At 40.9% G+C, this 13,967-nt stretch overlaps 1 protein-coding gene across 3 annotated transcripts in view; it reads right to left on the reverse strand.

The window, feature by feature from the left end:
* Positions 1 to 4,741: 4,741 nt before the first annotated feature.
* The window catches only part of FOXK2 (forkhead box K2), a 71,612-nt gene continuing 62,386 nt past the window's right edge, over positions 4,742 to 13,967 (reverse strand). For all 3 annotated transcript variants that reach the window (XM_061455604.1, XM_061455606.1, XM_061455605.1), the window contains 5 exons: positions 12,451 to 12,644; positions 11,462 to 11,637; positions 10,126 to 10,422; positions 9,681 to 9,890; positions 4,742 to 7,014 (listed from right to left, as the gene is read on the reverse strand). In XM_061455604.1, the coding sequence (XP_061311588.1) occupies positions 6,818 to 7,014; positions 9,681 to 9,890; positions 10,126 to 10,422; positions 11,462 to 11,637; positions 12,451 to 12,644 (1,074 nt within the window). In that variant the 3' untranslated portion in view covers positions 4,742 to 6,817. The remainder of the gene's footprint in view (positions 7,015 to 9,680; positions 9,891 to 10,125; positions 10,423 to 11,461; positions 11,638 to 12,450; positions 12,645 to 13,967) is intronic.

Below are 13,967 nucleotides of genomic sequence, written 5' to 3' on the forward strand. Positions count from 1 at the left end.
GCGGTGGAGGTGAGTGATTCCTCCTGCAACAGAACAGCCGCTCCTGGATTAAGTGCCACCCTTGTACCAGTGCACAAGCTGTTCGGATGCTTCTGGAATGCTGTGATGGGGTACATCATCTCCAGCATGGTCACTGAACCAGGGGGCATGAAGCATCTGTCTGCAGTGGCTTTAAACCTGCCACCCTTCCTTTTTTTCTTTCCACGTGGGATGTTGTATACCAAGTTCTGCTGGCCTAGGGACAGTCAGGCGAGACTAAACCCACTGACATGTAAACTCCTTCCCAAAACTTGTTACATGGCCAACACATATTTACTGCTGAACTAAGGCACGAGATGCTAAACAAGAAGCCAAGATAGATACAAGCTCTGCTCTGAGCACAGAATGCCTAGGGAAGGGGAGGCCTCCTCTTCAGAATCCCATTTCACACACGCTAGGTCCCTCTAAGGTTGTTTAGCTGCACACTAAATTTGACAAGTTTCGTTTAGTGTCATGTAACATACTAAGGACTAACAACTTCTACACAGACTTTGATGTCAAAGTTGCATGTTGCTTTTATGTGTATAATCACAGAAATTGTTTTGCACACTTATTTGTAATGTTATTTCTTTTAAATAAAAGTGACTAATTTTGCTGTACTCACTGATGCCCACAGCCAAGGTCCCTAATGCCAGAGGTGTGGGGGATAAGTAGGTAACAGTAGTGATCACTGCTGAAGGACAGAAGCTGGATGTAAACAGAGGACAGTAAAGCTACGAACCGCTGCCTGGGACACATACCTTGGTACTGACACCAACATCTGCACCACCACATGGCTGCTCTGCTGCTCCACCCTGGTCACAGCTGCACCAACACAACCACCAGCTGGAGGTGGCTGCATCTCCCCAGAGCAGGACAACACAAGAGATGATCCTCTGAGGCTGACAGATGTCCTCTCGCTGGCACAGTTGTAGCTGTGTCCGATCCAGTCAGCTGTACTCGCTTTAAATAGCAGGGAAAATACCTAAACCATCAAGGCTTCTGCATGGTGCTTTGAAGGTTTTACATATCTTCATCTGGTAGTTTAATCACCTGTTTGGGAAGTTGTACTTCATGTATTAGATGGACCATGTATCCACCATGTAGAGGGACTGATTTGGCTGCAGGGTCAGTGCACTGTGAAGCTCAGACACACAGCAGGAATGTATACTTGCTCCCGGGCAGGGCACCAGCAAATCACAACCCAGGCAGGCATAGGCTTAATACAGATCAAGTCTGCAAGGCCAGAATGAGCAACCATCACCTTTCAAACGTTGCCCTGCTCTACAGGAAGCTGCAGCATAGAAAGAGAGCACGGTAAGCTGGTACAAGTCTGTGCAACTAAAGAGGATTAAATAGGTTTTTAAATGTCAAATTCTTGGCTTAACACAAGTGTTCCAGTCCAGGGTTCCGCTAGCCTTTCCTCCTGTAAGTACAGCTGGTTTAACATGTGGCTAGACATATGCTGTCCCTGTAGACTGGGAGGGAAACAGGCCCATGGTGCCGCTGGGTTCATCTGCCCACCACGAGGAGCTGGCAGAATTTGCAATACAAGGACAATTCCTGAAAAAGTCTTTCCATCAGCATCAGCTAGTTAAGTATATGGACCATTAATTTATTTTTATTTAAAAATAACTAAGTGCCTTCTCTCCCCGTTTTGCTGCCTCTTTCCACAGTACCTGTGCCACAGTTCAAAATACTGAAGGGAAAACTAGTGGATCAGCCAGAGGACTGAATCAACTGGTAATACCAACCACGTGCTCCCTGGCAGGAGCCACAGTGTTTCTTTCAGGACCTCTATGTATTTAAAGTAGAAAATACAAGATTAATTGTTAAAGGTATAATACATAAGACACAAGACTAGTGCTTGTGTCCATGGCAGACACCACTGACCTGGATACAGCAGCTCCGGAACAGCGACCACTTGGGAGTGAGTCCTACTTCAGGCCCACAGGTCGTGACCTCTGTCTTGCTGAGCATTTCAGTACCCCCATTTTGCTGCTTTTTTTTCCCCTTCTTCCCCAAAGGTTGTATGTGTTCAAATAAGGCAGTGCCTCAGGCCTGGCTGCAAGAGATCCCATGGGATTTCACACAACAAGCTGTTCTTTTTAAAGGAGCAGGTTATGCTCTTTCAGCTTCAAATATTCCAGCCCCCTGCAGGAGTTTTGGAGCACACCTTTGATTTCTCCTCAGCTCTTGGAAGTCTTGACATGAAAAGCAAGACCCAGCATGCAGCAAGGCTTTCTGGTACTTCAGACAGAAGCATTTCCCCAACGACCAGAAACAAAAAGCATGTAACTAAGGTACAAAGAGGCTCAGAAACCAAACCACCACTCATGGAAACGAGTCCAGACAGTGCGGCTCTCACTAGAGTGATTTCTAAAAAACCAATAATCTGTTAAGTGTGTGGCAACCTGGGCTCCATCACTGCACTTGTGACCAGCATTTTGTTAAATCACTGAACTCCCTTGCCACGTACCTGAGATCAGCCTCAAATGCAACACAACCTCCAGAAGAATGAGACTCTTTGATAGAAAAAATAATTCTTAATTGATTAATAGTTGGGAAAGAAAAGAAGCAGGAGCAAAGCTTGTTTTCATCTGCCAGTCCACAAATACGATCAAGAAGAACCTGATGATTAAAAGCAGCCCACGTAATTCCAAACTGCAGCCATTCCCTTTTTCAACTCATTTTGGGCCAGGCCCAACACAGAATTCTCAGAATGTAAAACTGTATCAGGTACAGAAAGGGGTCAGCCAAGTTATTAGAAAGCAGCACTCAGTTTACTGTAAATGAGATATAATATACTCTATATAGATATTTATCTCTAACAAACATATATATACAAAATCACAACTATATAAATCCCAACCCAATCTGTATTAATGGCAACCAACCAATAAAAATTTATCTTTTGGGGGAAATTAAACCAAGACACAAACCATAGATCCGAAATTGATGGCTGAAACATCAAATTCCACTTCTGGATTTAAGTCATTCTCAACCCCAACATTTCCACATGACTCTGCATGTTAAAAGCCAGAAAAGCAGCACTGCCCTGTGCTGCCTCTGCGCAGCCATCAGCCTGGGGCAGTGGCTCAGGGAGAAGTGCTTTTGTGGCTTCTGGGGTCAGCATGGCACAAGGTACTTACATGAAACAGCACAGTTTAAAATGGCACAACACCAGCTGCTGGCATCAGGGTAAATACACTGCTTTGCTTTTATAGCTCTCTAGGTGACTACAATGAGTACAGGAAGGTCAGGCTAAAGGAAGGTACTTATTTTCTTCCCGTGGTAAAACACAGCTCTCACTTTCTTCTGTTCATTCTTACAAGTAGGTTGTGCACTGAAAGACTAAAATAGCTGTTCTTATTTGGTACTAAAACTTCACTTCTGATGCTTTCCCTCTCCTAGTTTGTCTCTTATATCATTATAATGAGTGGCAGTGGCTCAGAACTGAGACTAACCCTGGTGACCCAGAGAAACCAGCCTTTGACATCACTCCACCTGCAGCCCACCTCTGCTCTGCAGACTCAGTGTCACCACTCCAGGTCATACAATGCCCTCACAGCTGCTGTTACAGCACCCAGCACGATGGCAGAACTGTGGTGTCCAAAGGCAGAAGCAGCCCACTGGCCATGCTGCCACCCTCCCAAACCAGCTACACACAGCTGGCTCAGGCAGGGAGAGGGGTCTGTGTAAGGACAGCACATGCTGGTAGTGGAGAGACAAACACTTCTGTCACTAGACACGAGCACTGGGTCTTCCGTACATTATAATTCTGAGTCTTTCTCAAAGTCATTTTAAAGATGACACAAAAGCTGACTCTTAACAGAAAGAACACAAAACAGGCAGCTGAGAAGGAGCACAAAAGGGAGTAATACCTTGCATCACAAAACACCAAAGGTAACTGCAAAGGTTGTATCAGTTCCTAAAGAAAGGTCAAATCTCTACGTACATGAATCACCTGAAGAAATTTTCCATTTGCAAAAGAAAGATCCTGTTGACTGCAGGTGTCCAGGATGAGCAGCACACTCACACCACTTAAAGAAAGGTCATCGGCATCACTTCAGAAGCAGAAGCACAACCAGAGTCTCATTCTGCCTCTGCCATCCTGTGCTCACCACCGCTGGACTGGTGGTGGGAGGCTCATCACTACACTGACAAACTAGGGAACAGGCTTGTCTTAACGACCCAACGATTCAATTTAGTCAGGACAGAGCAGGACAGAACCCTGCACTCGTCAAAAGCACTGGGGATGGTCCTGTCAAAGTGTCCTTAGCACCACCCAAAGCATGGGTCAGTGGATGTGATTCTTACAGAAGAGCATAAGCAGTTTTCTCCCATCACGCAGCTTTCCCAAAGGGCTCATCCACCTGAACAGAGTACACATTCTTGTGCCAAACTCCACATGCGCCAAGAAGCATCAAACTCCACCACACTGCAACATTATTCAACATCATTCTTGGACTAAAGCAAAAGCCTGGCACTCTACCAGCTACTAGGAAGAAACTTCACTCCATCCCAGCCAAAGTCAGGCCACAGCATACTCCCACCTCCCCCTATGCCCCAAGGATGTTGCCTATCATTACCTGACAGTGAGGACACCTTGGCTTGTTTGGTCTGATGGCTTTTCCTGTGGCACTGCCAACATAAATTGGATTAATTGCCCCAAAATACACATAAATACTTCAAACACACTGGTGCAGTAATGTCAACTTAGTTAGTTTGCTGAATAAAATTTAATTTTATTTAAAAAATCTTATACACTATTATTCACCTAGCCCTAGTTGTGAACAGATTCTCACTTCTGAAAATAAACCACATTCTAGTCAATTCATTCAACACCAAATTAAATTACTAGTACTGGATTTTTTTTCTTAAAAAAAGTATGTTAAAACTTTACTTTTTTATTTTTAAAACCTCTAAAGAAAACGTTGCAGTTTTACAGAAATGTTTCTTTTCCAGGTTATGCGGTTTTTTTTTCAATGCCTGTTATAAATTCAGCTTGTGTAGAGTTGGTGGTTTTTTTCATAGTTTTTTAATATGTATTATCTGCAGAGACATTGTAACAGTTCCATTTTGTGGATGAACACAAAACTTGTACAGATTTCTCATATTTGGTCTTCAGGTAAATAGTTCCCAAAAGCTGCCTAAATAAACCACTTCAAACTGTTCAGTCCAGCATGAGAACACAATCTTTCCTTTCATACAGGGAAAGGAAAATATAAATAATGCATCATTAGTACAGAAAATGACGAGAATCAGATTCAACTGAAGCCAGCGATGCAGCTTCCACTCACCTGACTGCATGAGGAGATAAGACGTTAATGTGAATTAAAGACTGAACAGCAGCCTTACGTTGCAATTTAATTTTGAAATGTAAAGTGGAATCTATTACCACGATTAAAGTGAGAAATTACCAATACAGCTTTAAATGTTCAACTGCAGAACACACACTTAAAAAAAAAATAAAATATTAGAATAACATGGTAGCCACTGTTAGAAAACCACAACAGCTACGCTCACTGGAGACCCTGAGGGGTCAGTGTAGGACATCAAAAGTGTGATGGAGAGACTGGTCAGATTAAGTTCTACTGATGGGTGCTTAAGCTTAAAAATATCGAATATACCTCTGACAAGATAATTTTTACTCTTTTTAAAAGGACTTGTGATAAAGAATTTCATCTTTCTAAATGAAGAACAGTCTGTTATCTTAAACATACACAATATTAAGCGAGACTCTTGTTTTACTTTAGACTGGAAAAATATGCCAGGGACAGTCAAAGTCAACACAAAGTAACAAACAGCAAAAGGTAGCAGAAAGAGAAACAGGTAAGTGCAGCTCTGGTCAAATTCATAGCAGTTCTTTACGTCAGTTAACGGCTCATTTACATCGTAATTTCTAATCAGTTACATGCAAGCCCAAAGAAGCATTTGATCACTACACATGGTAATAAAATTTGATTAAATTTATCAGGCAACTGCTAAAATATGAAAATTTGCAGATGTAATAAAGTAGCTTTATCTGAACTTGAACAGGACAGACAAAAGTAAATCATTCCATTGGTTAAAAAAACCCTACATTCAGTTTTTACCAAACAAAATTTCACATGAAAAGTATTGTGTGATTCGAAAGTTTCCGGAGTAGAAATGGAGTGATTTGAAATGTCAAAGACCCCATTGTTTTGCAAAGAAATGAAAATACACCTCAAAAATTTCTAATTCCACATGTGAACAACAAAATACTGCATATCTACCAACAACTGCATCGGGTAGGTCATTATGAAAGGCTAGCTGCCAAGATGTAGGAAATGGCTCCTTGCCTCTGTTCCCTTTGAGGAATATACAATCGTTTGAAACCAGTTCACACTAAGCGCTTATCATGCTGCCGTTACACTGAGATACTCAGTCCTTAAAATAATCTGATAGAGATTTTTTTTAAAGCTGCAGCCCTCCCCAACACTGGATTTCTCAGTGTGCACAGTTCGGTAGGGGCAGGGAGGAGCGGGGGTCACAGCCTCTGGAACAAGATGGTTTGCAGTTTGACTTTAAATTACCAAGTTTTAAGGCCACCTGTGTTGGGTTTTTTTTCAGTGCTGAAAGTTGAAGTCTGATCACAGGGCCCCTTTCCCCACTGCGTGAGAACATGTTCCAACATTTTAGGTGTTATATTTAAGTGTCTCCTTTTGGCACCATGGAGTTTTGTTTTGTTTTTTTTTTTCTTAAAAAAAAGAAAAAAAAAAGAAAAAAAAGAAAAGAAAAGAACGGAAAAAAAAAATAAAACTCCCCTAAGTTTCTAGTTCTGGCTGCCTTTATCACTCACTGCCACAGGTGGGGTGTCCACGTTAACAGCTATGACTATGCTCTCTCCATCTTCTGTTTTGATACGCTTGAGTTCCTGCTGTTCTGACTGGTCTCCATTCTGACGCTTGGTTGGGAGGGAGGCCGAGGCAGATGCATGGGTCGCCAACATATGCAAAGGACTCGCAGCAGCTGTGAAAACACAATGAAGAACTTGAGCACGCTAGTCCCCCTCAAACAGAAGATGCTGAAAGCAAACCTGTGTTTTCAGTACAACCATGAATTCCTTTATTGGTGCTACGTGGGGTATTTGCAATCCCAGCTGAGATTCAGGTCCAATTGTTTGATCTTTGTACAAGCTTTGGACATTTGCCCAAATCACATTCACACAGATTTGGACAAAGGTAGGAGAATGGGGATATATCTCTGGTTTGCCTATGGGCAGCTGAAGACACAGAGGGGTTAAATGGCTGAAAGCTACACTGTACAGCCACAGCTACCCTGTAATTTGTAACAGAACTGAGAAGACAAGATCCCCTTTTCATAGGTTCTGGCTGAGGCTGTAGATCACTGCAGAACTCATTACCGAGCCTGAAGGAGTGCACCACTGTGACATAGCCATCTGTGGCCATCAGTTATTTAACACAAGCTACACAAGTCACATCACCCAGTGATTCCTCGCTGACAGATAATGAGGCCCTGACCTACCGTGTAAGGAAAAGGCAGCACTTCAAAAAGTATGAGTGTTAAGAAATGACCCATTTGATTAGATTCAAGAGCACAACTAAATTAGATCAACAGGTGTATATATTTCAAACACCCTATACAAGATTTTCATCTTTCTCGTTCCATGGTGAGATAGTGAAAGTCACTATTAATGGGCAAGACCAGTCCTTTAACCCTTCCAAGAAATCCAAAAGTTCCCTCCCTCTACTTGTCAGCAGTCTGCTCCTCAATATCAACCTTTTCTTAAATCAACAATTCCGATGTCTTTGCAAATAATGCAAAATACTAATGATATATTTGTTTACTGCACTTCATGAAAAATTATCTAACCATTATCAAGCAGTCTCCTTTTTACACCCACACTCCCTTTCCTCAGCTCTGCTGCCTTTATTACAGTATTGTCCTAAAACATGAAGTCCATAAGGAACTCTCATTTCTGTATTTGTTCCAGTAAGTTATCCTAGCATATCTGCAATATCACCTCTGCATGTAACCAAACTGGTTGGTATTTAGTTTTACCAGTAGACTTGAGAAAATATTTACCTGATGCAAAAAGCTTTGCTCCAACTGTAAAACAACATGTAACTTGTAAAATAACAAAATAATGGTTCTTGTATCTCAACAGTCATTCAGCTTCTACGAGAAAAGCTACTCCTTGTATAATTCTGGCATAGGTACCTTAGAGATAGCTGCTTCTGAATAAAATGCCTTACTGCAGATTTATTGTTGCTTAAATAAAAACAGTTAACCCTCATCTTCAAACATGCATTAATAAATGCATTGATTCACTCCAGGGTCTGTTTAGTAGAAAGTGACTTGCTGGCTGCTGCCATAACCCATATGTGGAAGTATGAGATGCACAAAAGAACAATGATGTTTGATATCTAGACTGAAAGATGAAACAAAAAATATCAAGTTACGTTATTCTGCAGTAAGAAAACTGAATTTACTTTGAACTTCACGTCTTTATGTTAAACTGACGGTTAGTACAAAAGCACTGCCAAACTGTTTTGCTGAGAATAAGATCTGAAAGCAGCTTTTTACTATAGAAAAGCACCACAATTCTACTCCTATGGTAGGCCACATTTCTTAGACAGGCCTAGAAGGCACTGGGCTTCTCTACCAAGGAAAACATGCTGAAATCAGTTGAAATTACAGAGTCCAGGAAAAAAAAAAACAAAAAGCATTATTTCCTGCTTTTAAAAATAACTTTTCTATCTATTTCACATGACTACTGGCTCAAGTTATACATCCCTTCTGACAAAGAAAAGCCTGTAAAGTCTGACAGCAACTGCTTTTGCTTTACTTAAGCTGGAAATGAAGTGGAAGCAGACAGAACACTGACCTATAAATGCCAGCAATGGAAGAATAAAAAGGAAATAAAGCAGATAATTCACTCCATTAGAAAGACTTTAGAGCAGAAATGCATGTAGTAAGTTGATATAAGGTAGCCTAACACTATTTCTGTAAATATATTTTATGATAAAAAAGCTCCTATTAGTACCAGATAACATCACAAAGTGAAACTGTCAGAATAAGCTGCACACTCTGCAAAGTCAACCAAAACTGAAAGCCCTGTGAACAAGTGTGACTGGATGAAAATTATGAAGAGGTACTGTTACCCACTCAGACCATGGAGCCTGTGAGGGGAAAGGTGAATTCCGACAAGAGGAATCTCTAAATCCCACAGAACTTTTTGTCATTTTTAGTGCAGGTTCAACAAAAAGAGAGTAAAAAGTAACAGTTCAAAAAGCCAACCCACAAGCAAGTTCTGTCTTGTTTCCCTGTTGGTTGGCTCTTGACAAATCATCTGGGAGCAGTTATTATTTTAATAGCACTGTTTTACAGGAACTTCTTTTAAAACTTACTTGTATACTGGGTTTAATGACGAGGGAGAACAGGTTGTCACTAAGTACATCCCTTTAATGACCACAAAGAAAATAAATAGCTGTTCAAGTAATCAATTAAGAGAATCACTAGCTCTTACTGACAGGGAGGGAACAATCCCTTATAAGGCTGTAATCTATATATTTTTAAAACTTAAGTAATGAGAACAGAACTACACATGACCAGTGCTGTTATTAAGTTTTTAACACAGACAAAGCAGTAGAGCATCTCCACAGCATACATACCAGCATTGCCCTGTCCTTGTATCGCAGTGGTGATGGGTACTATGTGCGTTCCGTTCTGTGTTACAGTTTTTATTGGTAGCTGGTGTTGACCTAGAGGTGCCTGTTGCACTATAGTAACTGTCTGTAAGGGGGTTGTCTGAGATGTCTGAATGATACGACTAGCAGCTCCAATTGTAGCATGAGTAATAGCAGGTATAGGCTCCACTTTAACTGAAAAACACAAGACAAATCATCGTTAAAAACAAGAAAGAGTTAAAGAACCATTTGGTTTTACTCAACCTTCAGTGAAAAAATATTTTATTACAAGCTCAAAATATCTGAGAAATTACAATGCAAAATCATCAGTTTTAGCTAAATGTTTCAAGCGTTTATCTGGAAGGAAGTTTCAAATAATCATCCTTCAGTATTAACAGCCAGCAAAACAACTAACGCCACAGCTTCTTACCTTTTACTTCCTTGTGGTCTCCATTCTCTTGAGGTTCTACCTTGGGCTGGGTTACCATCGCAGCTTGCGTGACTACTGCCTGTCCAGCTACAGTGTAAGTGTTTGCTGGTGCTAATCCAGTCACGTTTGTGACAGACACAGCTGGTATCTGGTGGACAACATGAACTGTCTGAACTACAGGCTGCTGGGAAGTTGATGTTGTCACAGGAGTTGCAACAGTGTAGGTGACGGGTTTAATAGTTTGTGGTAGCTGCCGTTGTACAGTAATTAAAACTGGTTGGCTAGAAAGAGGTGATCCTACCAAGAAAGAGAGAAAAATTAGGCTGTCAATTTTAATCATTGCTTTTAAGCCAGTCATTCTTTTAAACTTAACACTAAGGCCTCAGAGGATTAACAACTGCCTTCACTAAAGCCCAAATGATCCAAAAGATGTAACTGGACAATGAAGATTATGACACCTGGCTATTCCAAGCCACACATTTAAGTGCTGCATTCACTCAGTAAGACCCTGTTTGAGCAAAAGCTCCCACCTCTCCCCACATACAGCTGTACTACCAAAGCTATGTTGAATACTCACTTAGTAAAACTGCCTTCCCTAGGTGGAAACAAGTGCTTCAGATGTTGTGTGGAGTATGTCTGCACTGGTAAAACTCTCAGCTTCCTAGGCTGGGGAAAGGCTGGTGTCTCTGCTTAGGAACATGTCTGCCTTCACCACAGAATGGTCACTGACACTTCTGTACTACCACAACAGCACCAAGAAAATGGATGGATGGCAAGAGTATATACTAAAGCAATTAAACAACTACATCCTTATGCCATCATGCCTCACGGTGAGTCATTTGTTTTTTGTTATGTTTTTTTGTTTTTTTTTAATGGCAATTTTCTTATCACCCAAGTTTGTCCTTTCTTTATCCTTTCAACTCCTTTTATCTCCACCTTTGAAAGGGTGACATGACCACATATGCATACAATACATACGCTTATTTCTTAACCCATGTAACAAAGTTTTTGGGTTTGTTTTTTTTCTAAACCAGAAAGAATATGTTTTGAAAGGAAGTGACAACTGTTACAAGACAGTGCAGTCCTGCACAGGACAGAAGCGCAATCCCTGCTTAGTAACAAAGTGGTCAAGGGTGCTGGAACAGCATACAGGTAACAGTTTTACATATGCAAACAGAATTTCCCTGGCATGTCTATGTGTTCATCGAGGACTTGCTCCGAATGTGAACAGGTTTAATATCTACCCTTTTTTGGTGTACATGCGAAGCCTTGGTAGTATTTATGTATTAGCCCTCTCCCACCTCCAATGCCCAACACTTATTTCAGGATTCCTCACCTGGGGCGCTCTGTGCAAATCGTGCTTCTTGTATTACCGCTAGTTTTGGCTGGATAGCACTAGGCTCAGGTTCCATTGGGACTGGAGATCCTTCCCTGGACAGACTCTCGGGGGTCTGGACTCCACTGGAGTGTGCAGACAACACTCCAGAGTGATTAGGAGAAGCTGGGGCACTTCTGTATTTAAAAATGAAAGCAGCAGCTGATGTGTTTTAACTTCTGAACTGTGACAGACAGTGACCTTCCTCTAAAGAGACCATAACACACACTGGCCACAGGAGGGCACCTCTGCCTTCTGGCAAGTACAGTTACAACCCAAAGCAGCTCTGATGAGCATTTATAAAGCCTTTGTTAAACAGGGACAGAATTTAAAAGCAAACTTCAGGTACAGTTAACGGAGAAGAAGTGGCTGGATGCCTTCTTAGGAAGACTCAACAATGTGTGAAACATGAACGTTTCTTCTGATGGAGAAGAGCGATAAGCAAATCTCAGTCTAAGGGCAAGTAATACAAGATCTGCACTAGCAGAAAGGCTGTAACTTCACAGAGGGAATAATTTAAACCCACCTATTTCCCCATCATGATTCTGCTCAAACATTATCAATCTAAATACATAATTGTCATCTCTAAGTTCAATAACATGGTAGCCAGTATTTGGTAATTTTCTTTGCAAACAGTTTTAAAATGCAGTAGATGGCAGTCAGAAATTAGAACTAGGAATTCTGTCAAAAACCAAAGGTACAGCAAGGTTTGCTTACATTAACAATCTGACAGTTATGCAAACCGAGTCACTTCTTTAACACAAAAGGTAAGCAATAAAAACAAGCCTAGTGTATGAGGCAGCCTCCTAGTCAATCATACAGAATTCAAACACTGAGTCTGCTTATAATTAAATTACTAAACTTGTGACTGTATCCAAAACTATCAAGTCTGTATCAGCCTGAAGATTAAACAACAGCCATAGTCTTTTTGTTCATCTGTTTTTCCTTACCTAGAAGAGAGTGGTCCCAGAGGGGTTCTAAAGCAAGGTACTCCCCTAGGCCGCCTTTTCCTAAAAGCCTGCTCTATTAATTTGCTTTCAGAAGCAGGGTCTATCCTCCAGAATGAGCCTTTGCCTGGTTCTTCCTGGGAACGTGGTACTTTGATGAAATAACGATTCAGAGAGAGATTGTGACGTATTGAATTCTATGGAACATAAAAAAATATGTAGAATTCATATAACTTTTCCAAGTCAGAATGTGGCCTACTGCAGCAGTCTGTACTACAGGAGACTCGGGGTTCAGCTCTTAATTCAACAGAACTCAGAGCACTACAAAGGCAGTGCCATAAATCTGAAAGGACTCTTGCATTTTTCAAACCTTTCCCAACAGTTAAAACCCCAGTACGCTAATGAGGCAATAACAGGAATCCCATTTAATTCTCTGATGAGAAACACAGTGATTGCGATGAGCTGTTAGAACACTACAAATACTTGTGCATAATGCAGCATGAAAAAAAGTATCAGTCTTCATACACGACCCTTCCCCAGGTGTCAATGTCAGTTCATTCTAGGAGGGGCAGTAAAATACAGCATACACTGATTCTGATCTTACGTGATAATCTTACTGCTCCACAACACAGAAAGAAAAGGTTAAAGGCAAGTTCCAAATGCAGCTAGATTGTTGGGAGTTCACCCACAGTCCAGTCTGCCTCACCAGAGGAGCCAAGGATTTAGTGCGTCTAGAAAAACAACAAATGGCAGGAGGTCCTAAAACAGCTCTTATTGAGATCTTTGTAACTGCACTCCAGTTTGCACATTACTTCATCCTCACTTTGCTGTAGCACACACAACTCTTTGATCAGAGAGATGCAGAGAACTTTGAACACCCTGAAGTGGCTGTATCTATGCTTAGCTTTGCACACATAAATTCTCTTTAAAGATACACAAACCCCCAAATCTCTCTAAACATTATCACTGAACAAAAAGCAAGTAACAATAAGCATACATACTGAAACACCTGAAGGGGAACACAGAGAAGAAGCTTTAAGTTAACAAAAGCTCTTACAAATTTGCAAAAGCAAATACAAATCTTGCTCAAATGTCTGAATCCATGACCCTGATGGCAAGTTTGGAAAACTTAAAGCAATGATAACCATGTATGGTTTCCTAAATGCAAACTGATGAAACCAGAAATGGTTTACCCTGCCAAAAACTGAAACAGAACTAGAAAGTTGCCAAGAACATGTTTATAAATTGTATTTATTTCTCCATATGCGAGAATGAAATAGTAGATCCAAAAGTACCTGCTAAAGTAAGTTCACAAAGAGGAGCCTTCAAGTGCCAAACAAAATGAAATGAGACCTCTATATATTAAAGGCCATAAATACCTCAGTACTATTTATTAAAGTATAGGATTTGGATACTATACACATGTTTGTACTCTATGTTTTGAATAATATACACATATATACCTTCAGTTATTATTTAAAACATCTATAACTCACCGTAAGCGTAATCTAACACCTGAT

The sequence above is a fragment of the Pezoporus flaviventris genome, unplaced genomic scaffold, assembly GCF_033815535.1.
Source record: "Pezoporus flaviventris isolate CSIRO_AGI_PZ_B2104156 unplaced genomic scaffold, CSIRO_AGI_Pfla_v1 ptg000020l, whole genome shotgun sequence".
NCBI lineage: Eukaryota > Metazoa > Chordata > Aves > Psittaciformes > Psittacidae > Pezoporus > Pezoporus flaviventris.